We start from the raw sequence: 19,362 nt of genomic DNA on the forward strand, positions 1-19,362 counted from the left end.
GAAGACAGGGTTTTAGACAGAGACTGTACACTGCCATTCACAATCGTAAATAATTAACCAGCTTCAATCAATGGGTTCCTTTCAAAGTCATTGATACAATGTGTGCCATTTATACATAGGGTTGATTCACAAACAGCAATAAGATAATAGCATTGTTGAATGAGCAATAGTGATACTAGTGACAACTTCCCCATTCCCCAAAATAGTAGCATATAACCATATAATCATATAACAATTACAGCACGGAAACAGGCCATCTCGGCCCTACAAGTCCGTGCCGAACAACTTTTTTTCCCCTTAGTCCCACCTGCCTGCACTCATACCATAACCCTCCATTCCCTTCTCATCCATATGCCTATCCAATTTGTTTTTAAATGATACCAATGAACCTGCCTCCACCACTTCCACTGGAAGCTCATTCCACACCGCTACCACTCTCTGAGTAAAGAAGTTCCCCCTCATGTTACCCCTAAACTTCTGTCCCTTAATTCTGAAGTCATGTCCCCTTGTTTGAATCTTCCCTACTCTCAGTGGGAAAAGCTTTTCCACGTCAACTCTGTCTATCCCTCTCATCATTTTAAAGACCTCTATCAAGTCCCCCCTTAACCTTCTGCGCTCCAGAGAATAAAGACCTAACTTATTCAACCTTTCTCTGCAACTTAGTTGCTGAAACCCAGGCAACATTCTAGTAAATCTCCTCTGTACTCTCTCTATTTTGTTGACATCCTTCCTATAATTGGGCGACCAAAATTGTACACCATACTCCAGAATTGGCCTCACCAATGCCTTGTACAATTTTAACATTACATCCCAGCATGAAAACTTCCCGTCCAAATACGATAGGTACCAGATTGGGGTCTCAATTTAGCATTTTATCCGAAAACCTTGTGCCCTCAAGCAATCACCAAATCCACCCTTGGTTTTCAACAACAAAATTCAATAGACTTCTGACTTTGGGACAAAGACTTGAACCACAGATGACATAACACACCAAAACCTCTACTTCCTAAGAAGGCTGAGGAAGTTCAGCATGTCCATAACAACCCCCACCAACTTCTACAGATGTGCCGTACATATCTGGATACATCACATGTTGGTTTGGGAACAGCTCCATCCAAGACCGCAAGTAATAGCAGAGAATAGTGGATGCAGCCCAGACCATCACACAAACCAACTTCTCTTCCATTTACTCCCTTCATATGTCACGCTGCCTCGGCAAGGACAGCAGCATAATCAAGGATAAGTCGCACCATGGCCATTTCCTCTTCTCCCCTCTCCTAGCGACAGGTTCTTCCCATAGAAAAACATAGAAAAAGGTGCAGGAGTAGGCAATTCGGCCCTTCGAGCCAACACCGCCATTCAATATGATCATGGCTGATCATCTAAAATCAGTACCCCGTTCCTGCTTTTTCCCCATATCCCTCTAATCCTTTAGCCCCAAGAGCTAAATCTTACTCTCTCATGAAAACATCCAGTAAATTGGCCTCCACTGCCTTCTGTGGCAGAGAATTCCACAGATTCACAACTCTCTAGGTGAAAAAGATTTTCCTCATCTCAGTCCTAAATGGCCTACCCTTTATTCTTAATCTGTGACACATTTTTAAAGAATTTTACAAGTCTCTATAAGATAGCCCTTCATCCTTCTGAAATTCCAGTGAATACAAGCCCAGTCAACCCATTCTTTCATCACCCATTCTTTCATCATATGTCAGTCCCACCATCCCGGGAATTAACATGGTGAATCCTGGGAATTAACCCAGCGGTTATCAGGCAACTGAACCATCCTAACCTAACCAGAGATCAGTCCTGAACTACTATCTACTTTTGGGGAACCTTGGACTATCTTTATATAACCATATAACAATTACAGCACGGAAACAGGCCATCTCGGCCCTACAAGTCCGTGCCGAACAACTTTTTTTCCCCCATTAGTCCCACCTGCCTGCACTCATACCATAACCCTCCATTCCCTTCTCATCCATATGCCTATCCAATTTATTTTTAAATGATACCAACGAACCTGCCTCCACCACTTCCACTGGAAGCTCATTCCACACCACCACCATTCTGAGTAAAGAAGTTCCCCCTCATGTTACCCCTAAACTTCTGTCCCTTAATTCTGAAGTCATGTCCTCTTGTTTGAATCTTCCCTACTCACAGTGGGAAAAGCTTGTCCACATCAACTCTGTCTATCCCTCTCATCATTTTAAAGACCTCTATCAAGTCCCCCCTTAACCTTCTGCGCTCCAGAGAATAAAGACCTAACTTACTCAACCTATTTCTGTAACTTAGTTGTTGAAACCCAGGCAACATTCTAGTAAATCTAGTAACCCTTTGATGGGACATTGCTGGCTTTACCTCGCACAAAATGTTATTCCCTTATCACATTTAGAAGGATGGGAGGGTAACAAATAAAATTATAAAATAACGGGATGAGCTAGATGCAGGAAAAATGTTCCCAATGTTGGGGGAGTCCTGAACCAGGGGGCACAGTCTAAGAATAAAGGGGAGGCCTTTTAAAACTGAGATGAGAAAAAAACATTTTCACCGAGAGTTGTGAATTTATGGAATTCTCTGCCACAGAGGGCAGTAGAGGCCAATTTACTGGATGAATTTAAAAGAGTTAGATAGAGCTCTAGGGGGCTAGCGGAATCAAGGGTTATAGGGAGAAGGCAGGCACGGGTTACTGATTGTGGATGATCAGCCATGATCACAATGAATTGCGGTGCTGGCTCGAAGGGCCAAATGGCCTCCTCCTGCACCTATTTTGGATGTTTCTATGTTTCTATCATGTATCCACAGCTCGAGGTAATCATGTATTGTCTTTCCACTGGCTGGTTACCCCGTGACAAAGGCTGTTCGCTGTACCTCAGTACACGTGACCATAAATAAACTAAACATTTTCCAAATAGTCACCAGAGATGAAATACAAACCTATACACATCTGCCATTTGATCACTATGTGTGTGCTTCAAATTAACATATCAATACACCTGCAGTATCATCTTACATATGACATACCTCATCCTGATATTTGCTGCAGTGAATACAATTATCCTACGCTATGCTGGAGCAAGGCTCAAAACCCTTGACCATTTAACGCAGTTGGTGCAGACCAGGCATTGAAGAATGGTCTCGACCGGAAACGTCACCCATTCCTTCTCTCCAGAGATGCTGCCTGTCCCGCTGAGTTACACCATCAATTTGAGTCTGTCTTCTGTTTAGACCAGCATCTGCATTTCCTTCTTACACATTATAGTGTGTTCATTGTATGATTTATCATCATAATTTGGCTTTGTAAGCCACAGCTGTATTATACATATCTGCTTATTTTGAAAGTTGTGCCAATATTACAAAGCATTTCTCGCTCATTCCTTATACAAATATATAAAGACACCTTCTTGCTCATTTCTTCCCTCAACAAGAGTTCTGACCCAAAACGTTACCTATTCTTTGGAGCGCAGAAGGTTAGGGGGGGGGGGGGGGACTTGATAGAGGTCTTTAAAATGATGAGAGGGATAGACAGAGTTGACGTGGATAAGCTTTTTCCATTGAGAGTAGGGAAGATTCAAACAAGAGGACATGATTTGAGAATTAAGGGACAAAATTTTAGGGGTAACATGAGGGGGAAGTTCTTTACTCAGAGAGTGGTAGCTGTGTGGAATGAGGTTCCAGTGGAAGTGGTGGAGGCAGGTTCAATTTTATCATTTAAAAATAAATTGGATAGGTATATGGACGGGAGAGGAATGGAGGGTTATGGCCTGAGTGCAGGTAGATGGGACTAGGTGAGAGTAAATGTTCAGCAGGGACTAGAAGGCCCGAGATGGCCTGTTTCCATGCTGTAATTGTTATATGGTTATACCTTTTCTGCAGAGACTCTGCCCCCCCCCCCCCCCCCCCCCCCCCCCCCCCCAAAGTTACTCCAGCATTTTGTGTATCTTCCTGCTCACAAATCGTGTTTTCATTGAGAAACAGACTAGCAAATCTGAAGAAGGGTCTCGACCCGAAACGTCACCCATACCTTCTATCCAGAGATGCTGCCTGTCCCGCTGAGTTACTCCAGCTGTGTGTCTACTTTTAGCAAATTAATAGTGTGAATGGTGGATATTTATAAATGATTTTGGACTGGATTGCCAAGGTGTGAATTATATGTCGAGTATAGAATTAGTTCAGATGAAGTGAAATTCAGTTTCAGTGTACGTAAAAGAGTTATGATTGCAGTGTACAGAAAGATGTGTATGTTTACAATTGGCTTTTGATTTTATTACTGCTCCTTTTGTGGATCTGACGAAATTAAATTTCATCCACACCCCTTGGCTAGTTTGGAAATACCCCGTCTGACATGTAATAAGTAGAGCAAGATTGGTAACATTGTATTCAAAAGAACAATATACCACATGCCAATGCAAAATACTGCAACTGATAGATACTTTGATTAGATTGATTACCGAACCGAAGCTTTGGCTCCAGAACTTGTTGGTCACAAATTCTCATGGTGCAATCCTCATTTTCACACAAAATGCAGTGGGGTGTGTTGATTGAGGATGTAGCTGAGGCAGGGGCTATTGCAACTTTTAAGGAACAATTAGACAGATACATGGATAAGAAAGGTTTAGAGGAATATGGGCCAACACAGACATGAACTAGTGTGGCTGGAACATGTTGGTCGGTGTGGGCAAGTTGGGCCGAGGGATTTGTTTCCACATTCTATGACTCTAAGCAACCTGCACCTATCTGCATGGTGAACACCAGCAAGTTCAGGACTTTGACACATGCAGAGAAGTCTCCAACCTGCTGGCAGATATCGGTCACTCTGCTCTCCATGAAATCCAGCAGTGGAGGATATAATTCCTAACTTCCTCCTTTTTTGAATTCAGTGGCTGGTTAGAACTTGCAACAGATCCACGAACTCAGTCACCATCTGACTAGTTGATCAAATTAGAGAATCAGCGACTCACATTTAATTTGGTCAGCTTACAGCCGAGTGGTACGAATATTGAAGGTAGACAAAAATGCTGGAGAAACTCAGCGGGTGCAGCAGCACCTATGGAGCAAAGGAGGTATACAATGTTTCGGGTCGAAACCCTTCTTCAGACTGATTGAGGAGGGGGGAGGGAGAAGAAAGACAAAGGAGGAGGAGCCTGAGGGCTGAGGTAGAAAGGGGAGGAGACAGCAAGGTATGAATAGTGATTTCACTCAATTCACAGAGCCCTGACATTCCCTAACTCTAACCCTCCCCCACCCATTTTGACCCTACAAACGGATTACAATGGCCAGATTCCTTTATCACCATTACTTTTTTGCATATCTTTCATTGTTCTTTATTTCTCCACATCACCATCTATATCTCTCGTTTTCCTTATCCGTAACCACTGAAGGGTCTCGATCCGAAACGTCACCCATTTCTTCTCTCCAGAGATGCTGCCTGTCCCGCTGAGTTACTCCAGCTTATTGTATCTACCATTGGACGAATAAGTAAGGCGGTTATGGTCATGATTTACTCTTACCTCTTGTGAAGGACCGCCGACCCCCATTACTGGTCCAGCTAGACCTGTAGGTATCTGGATCATTGATATACTGACGGGTATTCCTCTCAATGCTGCTCTGCCAGCACCAGGACCACGGGCTGCAACTCTGGACATGCCAACCTGCGAATAAGCATTGAAAACAAAGATCACATACTTGTATAGACTTGCGAGTTAGCAAAACTTCCAAACATTTCATCAGAGTATTACCAACCGAAATTTCACAGTGACAGGGGTGCCAATTCTCACGCTCTGAGCGTGAGACTCACGTATTTCGCCCAATTCTCACGCTCGGTCGTGAGAAATTCTGTGATCAACAAGAATGTCAAAACTAATACCAATTGCTTGTGTGCGCGCGTCTGTTGACAAGACAGCAGCATTCTTATTCTCTGTTATTCTCACTTGACCGAACCATCACTCACCTCCAAACCATGTCCCCATGCACATTAACATTGAAAGACACGGACTGGGCAGTGAATGAGTTTCACCCGGCGCAGGAAGTAAGGCCATGTCCTGCTCTTGGCGGCAGACGGAATTTAAGGATTTGCGGGCAGCGGCTGACACGAGCGAGATCGGCGAGCGGCAGGAAAGAGGTGTTCACATGGGCCGCGGAAGCAGGGGAGCTGGGAGGGGCCCCACTTTTTTGGCTAGACATGTTTCAATATCTCTGGCTTTGGACGAGGCGCTGCTGTGCTCTGAGCAACCTGGTCGAGGGTGTTGGAGAGCCGGGATGGAGGGAGGGATGGAAGCAGAAGCAGCGGCGGGGGCAGATGCGGACGGGGTGCGGGGCTGGCGAGTGTTTGCCGGGCTGGCGAGTTGCTCACTGCAGCTCCGGCCATGGAGCAGCCTCAGTGCGAGAGTCCCGGGACGTCGGAAGCGTTGCACCGCTGCCGTGAGTCTCTCTGCCGAATTCGCCCTGGTGACTGGCATGGACCAAGCTGCGGCTTGGTGCATCCTGGAGGACAACCAGTGGCTGCTGGAAGTAGGTACCAAGCACTGGGTAGAAGCGGTGGAAGATAATGGCCTTCATATGGGGGTGGTTGGTGAAAGCATCCTGCTTGCCTACTAGATTTTCACTTACTGTAACTGCAGGAAAAATGTTCCTGATGTTGGGAGAGTTCAGAACCAGGGGTCACAGTTTAAGAATAAGGGGTAGGCCAGTTAGGACTGAGATGAGGACAAACTTTCTTCACCCAGAGAGTTGTGAATCTGTGGAATTCTCTGTCACAGAAGGCAGTGGAGGCCAATTCACTGGATGTTTTCAAGGGAGAGTTACATTTAGTTCTTGGGGCTAACGACATCAAGGGATATGGGGAAAAACGGGAAAGAGGTACTGATTTTAGATGAACAGCAATGATCTTATTGAATGGCAGTGCTGGCTCGAAGGGCCGAATGGCCTATTCCTGCACCTATTTTCTATGTTTCTATGCTTGAGTACATGGCAATAAAACTCGATCACGTGATTTTGAAGCATTCATGCATGGTGGAGGTATAATGTAGTCATAGAGTGATACAGTGAGGAAACAGGCCCTTCGGTGCAACTTGCCAACATGTCCCAGATACGCTACCTGGTCCATATCCCTCTAAAACTCTCCTAACCCTGTATCAGTCAACTGCTTCTTAAATGTTGGGATAGTCCCTGCCTCAACTACCTCCTCTGGCAGCTTTGTTCCATACACCCACCACCCTTTGTGTGGAAAAAGTTACCCCTTAAAAAGTTACCTTAAAAATACTTCAAACAAAAAACATTGAAATTATACTTTACAATGCACTAAAACACGATTTTAATACATGAAATTTCAAAAAGTCCCCACCATGGGAGGGTGGGGGGGGCAACCTCTCCCACACCCACCCCCCACTCCACTCCTTTGCCGGATACACCCAAGGCCAGCGATCAGTGATCGCTCAGCCCCCCACTTTCAAAAACGTTCCACTGCTCCTGGTTCAGACGGAGAACGCTGTCAGATGTGAGCGGGGAACTGAGGCCAGTTGGCTGTGATGTCTGGATCCCAATGCTCAGTGCTTCGTGTTTTGGAATTGGCTAAAGTTATTTATTTGTAATTAGCCCAATTTGTAATTAGTTGACAAAGCCTTAATTTATTAATCCGGAATATCCAGGGGGATGGGATAAGTGTAATATTATTAAATGACATGCAAGGTGTCAGGCTGTCTTTCACAACATACAGCCCCGACCGATAACCCATTATTTCTTTCAGTGAAATATTGGGAAGGTAGCACTATTGTCATTTGCCACTCAACTATAATGTTTGTTTACCTCACTGACTATTCCTAACTTCTATCTTCCCCAGCAGATATTAAGGCCTGATTGATGGTTGCCATTGGATCAAATATGAATCACGATTAATAGAAGACCGGTATAATTTCAGTTGGATGCAAAAGATTGGAATGATGCACGTGGACTAGGATTGGACTTCATGCTGAGGACCAAAGGCTTGCATCGTCCAAAACATCTATTACTCTATCAAGGTTTCAACCAAGGTCTTGTTTCGCACAGAAAACTCACTGATCTATTTCTTTGCTAATTGTATCATTCAGGTTATTTAAAGAAAAAACATCTAGGAAAAAACATCCATTTAAAGAAAAAGCTTCTAGGTTTTTTCTTGCGAAAGATCTAATTGAAGGGATTGAAAAAAAACCTATAAACTACACTTACATCTCTCACAGGAGGCCCTTCCACAGTCATTGTTACAAGTGTCTCTCCTCGAAGCAACACAAGTCCAAGCGACCTTCTTTCTTCCCGTTCTCCTAGCTTGGAATTCTTTGATCTACACCAATCCAGTCATTAGATAGGAAGAAAAATGCAATAACAAAATTTCGTTCACAACTTTTAAATTAAAGAACATTAAATTGTACACGCACGCAAAAAAATCCAATGTCTGATATTAAGTAGCTGAAAATGGAGAATATATTCTTAACTCTCACACTTTCTTACTTTTAATCTGTGGAAAATAAAGCCCTTCAGTAAGATTGAAGATAGACACAAAAAGCTGGCGTAACTCAGTGGGACAGGCAGCATCTCTGGAGAGAAGCAATGGATGACTTTTCGGGTCGAGACCCTTCTTCGTGGACAACTTGATTAGCCATCAGCAGAGGGTTTATTTTACTTGCACAAGGAGTGTCACTGTCAAAGGCTGTGATCACAACTCTAAAGTTACATAATGTTTGGGACAAAGACCCATCATTTACTTATTTGCCTCTGTACTCCACAATTTTACATTTGTAACAGGAAAAAAAACAAAAGAACATGTGGTTAAAGTGTACAGTGTCAGATTTTAATAAAGGTTATATTTATACATTTTGGTTTCACCAAGTAGAAATTACAGCAGTGTTTATACATAGCTACCCCATTTCAGGGCACCATAATGTTTGGGACACAGCAATGTCTTGTAAATGAAAGTAGTCATGTTTTAGTATTTTGTTGCATATCCTTTGCATGCAATGACTGCTTGAAGTCTGCGATTCATGGACATCACCAGTTGCTGGGTGTCTTCTCTGGTGTTGCTCTGCCAGGCCTGTATTGCAGCCATCTTTAGCTTATGCTTGTTTTGATTTGATTTGATTTGATTTAATTTATTTTCAGTGCAAAGAAATGGTTTAGCCTGCAGTCCTGCAGAATAACTAACAAATACTCAACACAGTTTAAAGTCCCAAAGTCATTGTCTCTTCCCTCCTTGCTCTCCCTCTGCGCTGAGGCAATCCAAGCCTCCGATGTTGTGACCCCGCCGGGTGATAGTAGGCAAGTCCCGCGGCTGAATCCGTGCTCCGCAAACGGGCCGGTTCAGACGACTTGATTAGCCATCAGCAGTGGGTTTATTTTATTTGCACCAGGAGTGTCACTGTCAAAGTCTGTGATCACATCTCTAAAGTTGCATCATGTTTGGGACAAAGACCCATCATTTACTTATTTTCCTCTGTACTCCACTAGTCCCCTTCAGTTTTCTCTTCAGCATATAAAAGGCATGCTCAATTGGGTTCAGATCGGGCGATTGACTTGGCCACTCAAGAATTTACCATTTTTTTAGTTTTGAAAAACTCCTTTGTTGCTTTAGCAGTATGTTTGGAATCATTGTCTTGCTGTAGAATGAACCGCCGGCCAATGAGTTTTGAAGTATTTGTTTGAACTTGAGCAGAAAGGATGTGTGTATACACTTCAGAATTCATTATGCTACTGCCATCAGCAGTTGTATCATCAATGAAGATAAGTGAGCCAGTACCTGCAGCATCCATACATGCCCAGGCCATAACACCCCCACCACCGTGTTTCACAAATGAGGTGGTATGCTTTGGATCTTGGGCAGTTCCTTCTCTCCTCCATACTTTGCTCTTGCCATCATTCTAGTATACGTTCATCTTCATCTCATGTCCACAAGACCTTTTTCCAGAACTGTGGTTGCTCTTTTGAGTACTTCTTGTCAAACTGTAACCCAGCCATCGTATTTTTGCAGCTAACTAGTGGTTTGCATCTTGCAGTGTAGCCTCTGTATTTCTGTTCATGCAGTCTTCTGCAGACAGTGATCATTGACAAATCCACACCCGACTCCTGAAGAGTGTTTCTGATCTATCAGACAGGTGTTTGAGGATGTTTCTTTATTATAGAGATAATTCTTCTGTCATCAGTTGTGGAGGTCTTCCTTTGCTATTAGTAAGCTCACCAGTGCTCTTTTTCTTCTTAATGACGTTTCAAACAGTTGATTTTGGTAAGCCTGAGATTTGGTTGATGTCCCTAACAGTTTTATTTTTGTTTCTCAGTCTCATAATGGCTTATTTGACTTTCATTGGCACAACTTTGGTCCTCATGTTGATAAACAGCAATAACAGTTTCCAAAGGTGATAGAAAGACTGGAGGAAAGACTAGGTGCTGCGAGCTCTCTTATACCTGCATTAAGGAGGCAATTAATCACACCTGAGCAATTACAAACACCTGTGAAGCCATGTGTCCCAAACATTGTGGTGCCCTGAAATGGGGGTATAAACAAACACATCTGTAATTTCTACATGATGATACCAAAATGTATAAAAATGCCCTGTAATACAATTTGACAATGTGCACTTTCACCCAGATGCGATTTCTTTCTATTACAAATCTCAAATTGTGGAGTACAGAGGCAAATAAATAAACGATGGGTCTTTGTCGCAAACATTATGGAGGGCACTGTAAGTACAGCAAGACATTTATACACCAAAAAAGATAACAACCAAGGAAGTGCAGATGTGAGGGAGATCGATATGTTACAGTAATTAAATAGAAACATAGAAAATAGGTGCAGGAGTAGGCCATTCGGCCCTTCAAGCCAGCACCACCATTCAATATGATCATCCAACTCAGTATGTACCTGCCTTCTCCCCATACCCCCTGATCCCCTTTAGCCACAAGGGCCACATCTAACTCTCTCTTAAATATAGCCAATTGTTGTAGTTCATCCATGCAGTCTTTAAATGCCTTCCATTGTATATCCGCCGTCAACCCTTTAAGAATCTCATACCGTCAAAGTTACCTTTCTTTAAGTTCAGGACCCTTGTTTCTGAATTAATTATGTCACTCTCCATCCTAATAAGAACTGTGACCATGTATGGTCACTCTTGCCCAAGGAGCCACGCACAACAAGACTGCTAACTAACCCTTCCTCATTACTCAATACCCAGTCTAGAATAGCCTGCTCTCTCGTTGGTTCCAATACCTGTTGGTTTAGAAAACTATCCCGCATACATTCCAAGATATTCGCTTTCTCAGCACCCCTGCCAATTTGATTCACCCAATCTATATGTAGATTGAAGTCACCCATTATATCTGCTTTGCCTTTGTCGCACGCATTTCTAATTTCCTGTTTGATACCATCTGCAACTTCACTACTATAGTTAGGTGGCCTGTACACAGCACCCACCAGCGTTTCTGCCCCTTAGTGTTTCGCATCTCGACCCATATTGATTCCACATCCCCCAAGCTAATGTCCTTCCTTTCCATTGCATTAATCTCCTCTCTAACCAGCAACGCTACCTCACCTCCTTTTCCTTTCTGTCTATCCCTCCTGAATATTGAATATCCCTGGATGTTCAGCTCCAAGCCTTGGTCACCCTGGAGCCATGTCTCCATGATCCCAACTATATCATAGTCATTAATAGCTATCTGCACATTCAACTCATCCACCTTATTACAAATGCTCCTTGCATTGAGACACAAAGCCTTCAGGCTTGTTTTTACAACACACTTACCCCTTATACAATTATGTTGAAAAGGCCCTTTTTGATTTTAGCCCTGGATTTGTCTGCCTGCCACTTTTACTTTTCACCTTACTACATATTGCTTCTACCCTCATTTTACACCCCTCTGTCTCACCGCTCACACGTTTAAGAAACCCTATCTCTTTTATCGCCAATAGTCAATAATCCTTCCTTTACCTTCTACTATAGTCAATCATTTGCACAATGTGAAAAGGATAGGTTGAATGAGACTTGTCCTGTTTTTGGAAAATTATTCTCATTTCAACAACTACAACTGAACCCCCAATTTGTGCCTTAATCAATATTTTAAATATCTTCAAATGTGTGGCTATCTGAAAAAGTACACAAAAGACTATCATAACATGACCCCAGATTTACTGGTCGAAGCAATGAAGACAAAGGCCAAATCAACAAACCTAATATCATACTTATATAACACTATTTTAAATATAGAAATACCTACAACTGACGGTATTAGAAGAGACTGGGGACAAGAACTAGCTATAAAAATTTCAAAAGAGAGCTGGGATAAACACTTACTATATGTGCATAAAGATCAACGCAAGACATACTCTAATTCAATTCAAAACATTACATAGACTATACTATTCAAAAACCAAAATAAATAAACTTTTCCCTAACGTCTCATCCATTTGTGATAAATGTCAGTCTCAAGAAGCTACCATAGCGCATTCTTTTGTTTTTTGTATAAAAATCCAAAGATTCTGGAACGAAATTTGAAATTTTCACAAAACTATTTAAAATAAAACTGATACCAAAAGCAGAATGGATTATTTTGGGAATAACGGAAGGTAGCCCTGAACTAAACAAGTTTCAAAATAATTTATTTAAAATTACAGGCTAATAACGGGAAAAAAGCTTATACTCAAATTCTGGAAAAACGCTCCTATACCAACAATAAAAATGTGGAAGGTACACAAAAATGCTGGAGAAACTAAGCAGCATCTATGGAGCGAAGGAAATAGGCGACATTTCGGGCCGAAACCCTTCTTCAGACATGTTTTGTGTACCTTCCACAGATTTCAAACATGTTCGAAACATTACACCTGGAAGATACGAGACTCCTCCTCATAGGCAAAGCAGACCACTTCCAAAAGACGTGGTCTGCATTTATGAGCTTACTAGGAGCATAAGGTGCAATAGTAATTTAAAAAATAAATGGTGCCAGGATCTGGTAACGGAGGGGGGGGATGAAAAATATGGTTGGTATATCCCTTTTTGCAAAGTTTTTTTTATAATAGAATGACTGTTTCCCTTTCTTTCTTTCTTTCCCAGGGTTTATTTCTTAACTTTCTTCTCTAACTCTCTCTCTAATGGGCTCTCTTTTTACAACACTTTCCTGCACTTTCACGACTCTTTCTCACTTTCCTTACTTCTTTTATGTCTATCTTTCTTAAAAAAAAAAAAAAAAAAAAAAAACCCTATCCCTTTAACTCCATCCTTGACTATCCTAATTGTGCTGGGCTTTTTCCATTGTACAAAAGTTGCGACTTTTCGGTTCCGCTTGCAACAAGGTACAAAGGTAAGCAGGTGGAAGAAGGAACTGCAGATGCTGGTTTAAACCGAAGATAGACACATAAAGCTGAAATAACTCAGATTCAGCTCGCGACCAAAAAATGCGACTATTCCTTCTCTCCAGAAATGCTGCCTGTCCCACTGAGTTACTGCAGCTTTGTGTCTACCAAAGGTAACCATGCTTAGTATGTTAATAATTTACACTGGATCATGACTTTTTGGGTCTTGGCTTAAGGGGGTACATAGATAAGGAAATAAATGTGTTAATATGCATGACTGAAACCTAGTTAAGGGAGGGGCAGGACTGGCAACTCAATGTTCCAGGGCACAGGAGCTTCTGGAGAGACAGAGGCGAGGGGAAAAGGGGAGCGGGGGGTTGCATTGTTGGTTAAGGAGAATGTCGCAGCTGTGTTCAGAGGCGACATTATGGATAGTTCGTCTCATGCGGATGTGTGTGGAGCTGAGGAACAAGAAAGGAATGATCACCTTGATGGGGGTCAACTACAGACCCCCGAATAGTCAACTGGAATTAGAGGAACAAATGTGCCAGGAGATTGTGCCAGTACAAATGTGCCAGTAGCCGCGCCGTGTGGGCGGCGCAGCTCCCGGCTGGAAGATGCTCCCGTGTCCCGTGTGGGATGGCCTGGGTCCCGGCTGGAAGATGCTCCCGTGTGGGCGGCCTGGGTCCCGGCTGGAAGGTGCTCCCGTGTGGGCGGCCCAACTCCCGGCTGGAAGGTGCTCCCGTGTGGGCAGTCCGTTGCGGGGCTGAGACACTGCCGTGTGGACGGCCCCGGTGCGGGGCGGAGACGGTGCTCCGGTGGCTGAGGCGGCGTTCTCGCGGCGGTAACCTGAATCCGGGGCTCGGCCGTGGGCCAGTGGACGACATCGTCGGGAGCTCGCGGGTCACAGGTTGATGCCTGTTTTCCGGAGCTCCCGTGGCAACAACTGCGTCCGCTGGACTGGAGGGCGGCAGCTTCGACCACCCCCGGGCCGCGGAGCTTGAACCGCGGGACTGACTTACCATCGCCCGGTGGGGTATCGCCTCAGCGCAGAGGGAGAAGAGGAGGGAAAAGACAGCAACCCTAAGACTTTTGCCTCCATCATAGTGAGGAAGTGCTTGTTGAACTCACTGGGGTGGATGTTAATTTGTGTTCATTGTGTGTTGTTATTATTACATGTATGGCTGCAGGCAACAACATTTCGTTCAGACCGAAAGGTGACAAATAAAGGATTCAAATTGCAGACAGCTGCAGGTCAAATTAGGTTGTTGTATAGGGGATTTTAACTTTCCCAACATAGATGAGGAAAATCATGGCATGAAGGGTTCAGATAGGGTGCAATTCCTCAAAAGTATTCAGGAGAATTTTCTTAAGCAGTATGTGGAGGCTCCCACACGTTAGAGGACAAAGCTAGATCTAGTATTGGGAAATTGGGAAGGGCAAGTTAATGAAGTGTGTGTGGAGAAGCCTTTTGGGACCAGTGACCACAGTTTGATTAGGTTTAAGATAACAACCATAGACATAGAAAATAGGTGCAGGAGGAGGCCCTTCGGCCCTTCGAGCCAGCACCGCCATTTATTGTGATCATGGCCGATCGTCCCCTATCAATAACCCGTGCCTGCCTTCTCCCCATATCCCTTGACTCCACTAGCCCCTAGAGCTCTATCCAACTCTCTCTTAAATCCATCCAGTGACTTGGCCTCCATTGCCCTCTGTGGCAGGGGATTCCACAAATCCACAACTCTCTGGGTGAAAAGGTTTTCACCTCAGTCTTAAATGACCTCCCCTTTATTCTAAGACTGTGGCCCCTGGTTCTGGACTCACCCAACATTGGGAACATTTTTCCTGCATCTAGCTTGTCCAGTCCTTTTATAAGTTTCTATAAGATCCCCCTCACCCTTCTAAACTCCAGTGAGTACAAGCCTAGTCTTTTCAATCTTTCCTCATATGACAGTCCCGCCATCCCAGCGATCAATCTCGTGAGCCTACGCTGCACTGCCTCAATCACAAGGATGTCCTTCCTCAAATTAGGAGACCAAAACTGTACACAATACTCCAGATGTGGTCTTACCAGAGCCCCATACAACTGCAGAAGAACTGCATAGTTATGGATAGGAACGGAGAGGATACACGTGTTAAAATGCTCAACTGAGGCAAGGCCAACTTTGAGGGTACGAGAGAAGGTCTTGCTCTATTTGACTGGAGCAGATTATTTGAGGGGAAAGGAACATCGGCCAAGTGGGATGTTTTTAAAAGTGTACTGAAGAAAGCTCAGGATGTGTACGTCTCCGTTAGAATGAAGGGCAAAGCAGGCAAACGTAAGGAAGCTTGGCTGATGAGGGAAATTGAGACGTTAATCAGTGGCAACGGTCCGTAAAGGCAGCTGTAATTCTGCCTTTACACCGTGGACTGCGTGCATGTGCAACGATGCGCACTGCGCATCAGTCTACTGCACGTGCGCACGTTTCTTGGCGGGTTTTTCCAAGATGGATAGTGATTACCTGAAGAGTTTCTCGAAGCAAACTAACGAGGAAAAGACCAAAATAATTAAAAATAGCAGACTAACGCCAGAACTTAAAGAAATTCAACAGCGCAAAGGAACAAAAATAATTAGAACATTTAAAACAGCTTGGTACAACAGGAAACAAAGAGACAAATGAGTTTTGTATACAAATAATATTTCTTTGAGCTATATGTTTTTAAATACTTTATTAAGAGATAGGGGCGATTGAAGACAAATTACTTGATAAAAGTCGAGAACAATCTGTTTAAGAAGGAACTGTGCAGATGCTGGAGAATCGAAGGTACACAAAAAAGCTGGAGAAACTCAGCGGGTGCAGCAGCATCTATGGAGCGAAGGAAATAGGCAACGTTTCGGGCCGAAACCCTTCTTCAGAGAGAACAATCTACGCATGCACGGTTTGCACGATTTATTTTTTAAAAGCCGACTGACAGCTCGCTGGGGAGAGAACAATCTGCGCATGCGGGGTTTCAAGATTTTTTAAAAGACTCTCCCTACCCTAACTAATTACTCATGGCACGTGCCTGTACTGAACGTACTGTCGTGTTTGAAGGCAAACAAATCTCCAGGGCATGATCTGATACATACGAGGACATTGTGGGAAACTAGAGGAAGTTGCGGGAGCCCTGGTTGAAATTTACAAGTCGTCGTTACATACAGGAGAGGAGCCAGAGTACTGGAGGGTGGCAAATGTTGTACCTCTTTTCAAGACGGACTGCAGGGAAATTGCTGGGAACTATAGGCCAGTGAGTTGTAGTTGGTAAGTTACTGGAGAGTATTCTGATGGATGGAATATACAGGCATTTGGATGGGCAAGGGCTGATAATAGAAAATAGGTGCACGAGTAGGCCATCCAGCCCTTCGAGCCAGCACCACCATTCAATGTGATCATGGCTGATCATCCACAATCAGTACCCCATTCCTACCTTCCCTCCATATCCCTTAACTCTGCTAACCATAAGAACTTTATCTAACTTTCTCTTGAAAGCATCCAGAGAACCAGCCTCCACCACCCTCCGAGGCAGAGAATTCCACAGACTCACAACTCTGTGTGAAAAAGTTTTTCCTCATCTCTGTTCTTCATGGCTTACCACTTATTCTTAAACTATGGCCCCTGGTTCTGGACTCCCCCAACATTGGAAACATGTTTCCTGCCTCTAGCATGTCCAAACCCTTAAAGGACCCGTCCCATGGGCATGCGACCTGCATGCGGCAAGCACGACCTAAAGGGCCGGTCCCACCAGCATGCGCCTGCATGCGGCAAGCGCGACCCAACGTGGTCGCTTGAGCCATACGGCATGCGGCAAGCACAACCAAACCAGAAGCGGGAGCCGCGCGGAGGTCAAGTGAGTGACACGGCGTCGAGGCGGCTGCGGGCCGAGTGGCCGTTACCGGGAGGAATTTTTAAACACAGTCAGTTTTTCGGAGCCCCGTGCGATGTTGGGACCAGCTCCGCACAACTCCATGCGGCGCTGGCGATCGAAGTGGGACCGGCCCCGCGAGGCCGTACGGCTCCAGCGACCACGTTAGGTCATGCTTGCCGCATGGAGTCGCATGCTCATGGGACAGGCCCTTAATAATCTTATATGTTTCAATAAGATCCCCTCTCATCCTTCTAAATTCCAGAGTGTACAAGCCCAGATGTTCCAATCTATCAACATATGAAAGTCCCGGGAATTAACCTCGTGATTAGACATAATCAGTGTAGTTTTGTACGAGGGAGGTCGTGCCTCATTAATCCGATTGATTTTTGAAGACATGACCAAAAAAGTTGATGAGGGCAGAGCTGTAGATGTTGTGTATATGGTCGTCAGTAAGGCATTCGACAAGGTTCCGCATGGTAGGCTGCTCTGGAAGGTTAGATCGCATGGGATCCAAGGAGAGATAGTTGAATGGATAGATTGGGCAGGTGGGCGGAGGAATGGTTGATGGAATTTAATACAGAGAATTGTGAGGTGCTGCATTTTTTGATATCAAACAAGGGCAAACCTTCACAGTGAATGGTAGGCCTCTGAGATGTGTTGTAGAGCAGAGGGATCTAGGAGTACAGGTGCATGGTTCCTTGTAGTTCGAATCACAGGTAGATGATGTGGTCAAAGAGGCTTTTGGCATATTGGCCATCAGTCAGAGTATTGAGTATAGAAGTTGAGGATTTGAGTATATGAGCAGGGAGGTTCTACTGCAGTTGTACGGGGTCTTGGTGAGACCACACCTGGAGTATTGCGTACAGTTTTGGTCTCCTAATCTGAGGAAAGACATTCTTGCCATAGAGGGAGTACAGAGAAGGTTCACCGGACTGATTCCTGGGATGTCTGGACTTTCATATGAAGAGAGACTGGATTTAGAAGATTGAGGGGGGGGGGATCTTATAGAAACTTACAAAATTCTTAAGGGGTTGGACAGGCTAGATGCAGGAAGATTATTCCCGATGTTGGGGAAGCCCAGAACTAGGGGTCACAGTTTAAGGATAAATGGGAAATCTTTTAGTACTGAGATGAGAAAAACATTTTTCACACAGAGAGTGGTGAATCTCTGGAATTCTCTGCCACAGAAGGTAGTTGAGGCCAGTTCATTGGCTATATTTAAGAGGGAGTTGATGTGACCCTTGTGACTAAAGGGATCAGGGGGTATGGAGCGAAGGCAGGTATGAGGAGAAAGGGGCGGTGGTTTCATGAACAGGAATAATGAAAGCCAGTTTACGAGCGACAGAGACCAAGGTCACAAAATAAATCTATTTTTTTTTCAAATCGTGAAATTGCACAATTGTAAGCATACATACTTCAACGTCCTGAATTCATCACAGTCACAAAGAATCAAGTTCATATGCCGGTCGAAAGCTTTTAAAGTTCCAATGAAAACACGGCTGTCCTGAAGAACACAGCGCATCCTGTGATCCATAAAACGCACCAATTTAGCACTTCTCCCAATAGGCTGAAAATAAGAGGAAACTATTATAGACTAATACAGCACAGTAACGTCTAAACTGACCAAGTTGTTGAATCAAACTAATCCCATTTGTCTATGTTGGGCCCATATCCCCCCCACACACACACAAATCTTTACTCATCCATGTACTATCGAAGAGTACCTTAAATATTGTAGTTGCATCCACTGCTAACATTTCCTCTGGCAGCTCTTTCCATATATTCAACCACCCTCTATGTGAAGAAATTACCTTCCGGTACCTTTCAAATCTTTTCCCTCTCACCTAAAATATATGCCATCTAGTTTAGCCATGGGCTAAATAATGTGGCTAATCACCTACCTATGACTGTCGATTTTATACACATCAGCCTTCGATGCTTCAACACAAAAGCCCTAGCCAAAATCATCCCCTCTTTAGAATTCCCTCTCCTCCAAGGATTCATCCAACTTCCCTCTATGGAGTGTTCCCCAAATCCTTGTGGAGTGACCCTCATTCCAAATCCTTTACATGTAATTACTTTTAAAATGTCCCATTGCATTTGTACAGAATTGTATCATTCTATCGGAAAGACCTGTAGATGTAATAACATATTTAACCCAAAAGAACTAGTCCAAT

General features: G+C 44.0%; 1 protein-coding gene across 2 annotated transcripts in view; it reads right to left on the reverse strand.

Moving 5' to 3' along the window:
• Positions 1–19,058, reverse strand: part of LOC129706725 (small nuclear ribonucleoprotein-associated protein B'-like) — a 28,207-nt gene extending 9,149 nt beyond the window's left edge. For both annotated transcript variants that reach the window (XM_055651162.1, XM_055651153.1), the window contains exons 1-3: positions 18,601–19,058; positions 8,200–8,311; positions 5,508–5,648 (exon numbers count right to left, since the gene is read on the reverse strand). In XM_055651162.1, coding sequence (XP_055507137.1) covers positions 5,508–5,648; positions 8,200–8,311; positions 18,601–18,719 — 372 coding nt within the window. In that variant the 5' untranslated portion in view covers positions 18,720–19,058. The remainder of the gene's footprint in view (positions 1–5,507; positions 5,649–8,199; positions 8,312–18,600) is intronic.
• Between the last annotated feature and the right edge of the window lie 304 nt (positions 19,059–19,362).

The sequence above is a fragment of the Leucoraja erinacea genome, chromosome 2 (genome assembly GCF_028641065.1).
Source record: "Leucoraja erinacea ecotype New England chromosome 2, Leri_hhj_1, whole genome shotgun sequence".
NCBI classification, from domain to species: domain Eukaryota; kingdom Metazoa; phylum Chordata; class Chondrichthyes; order Rajiformes; family Rajidae; genus Leucoraja; species Leucoraja erinaceus.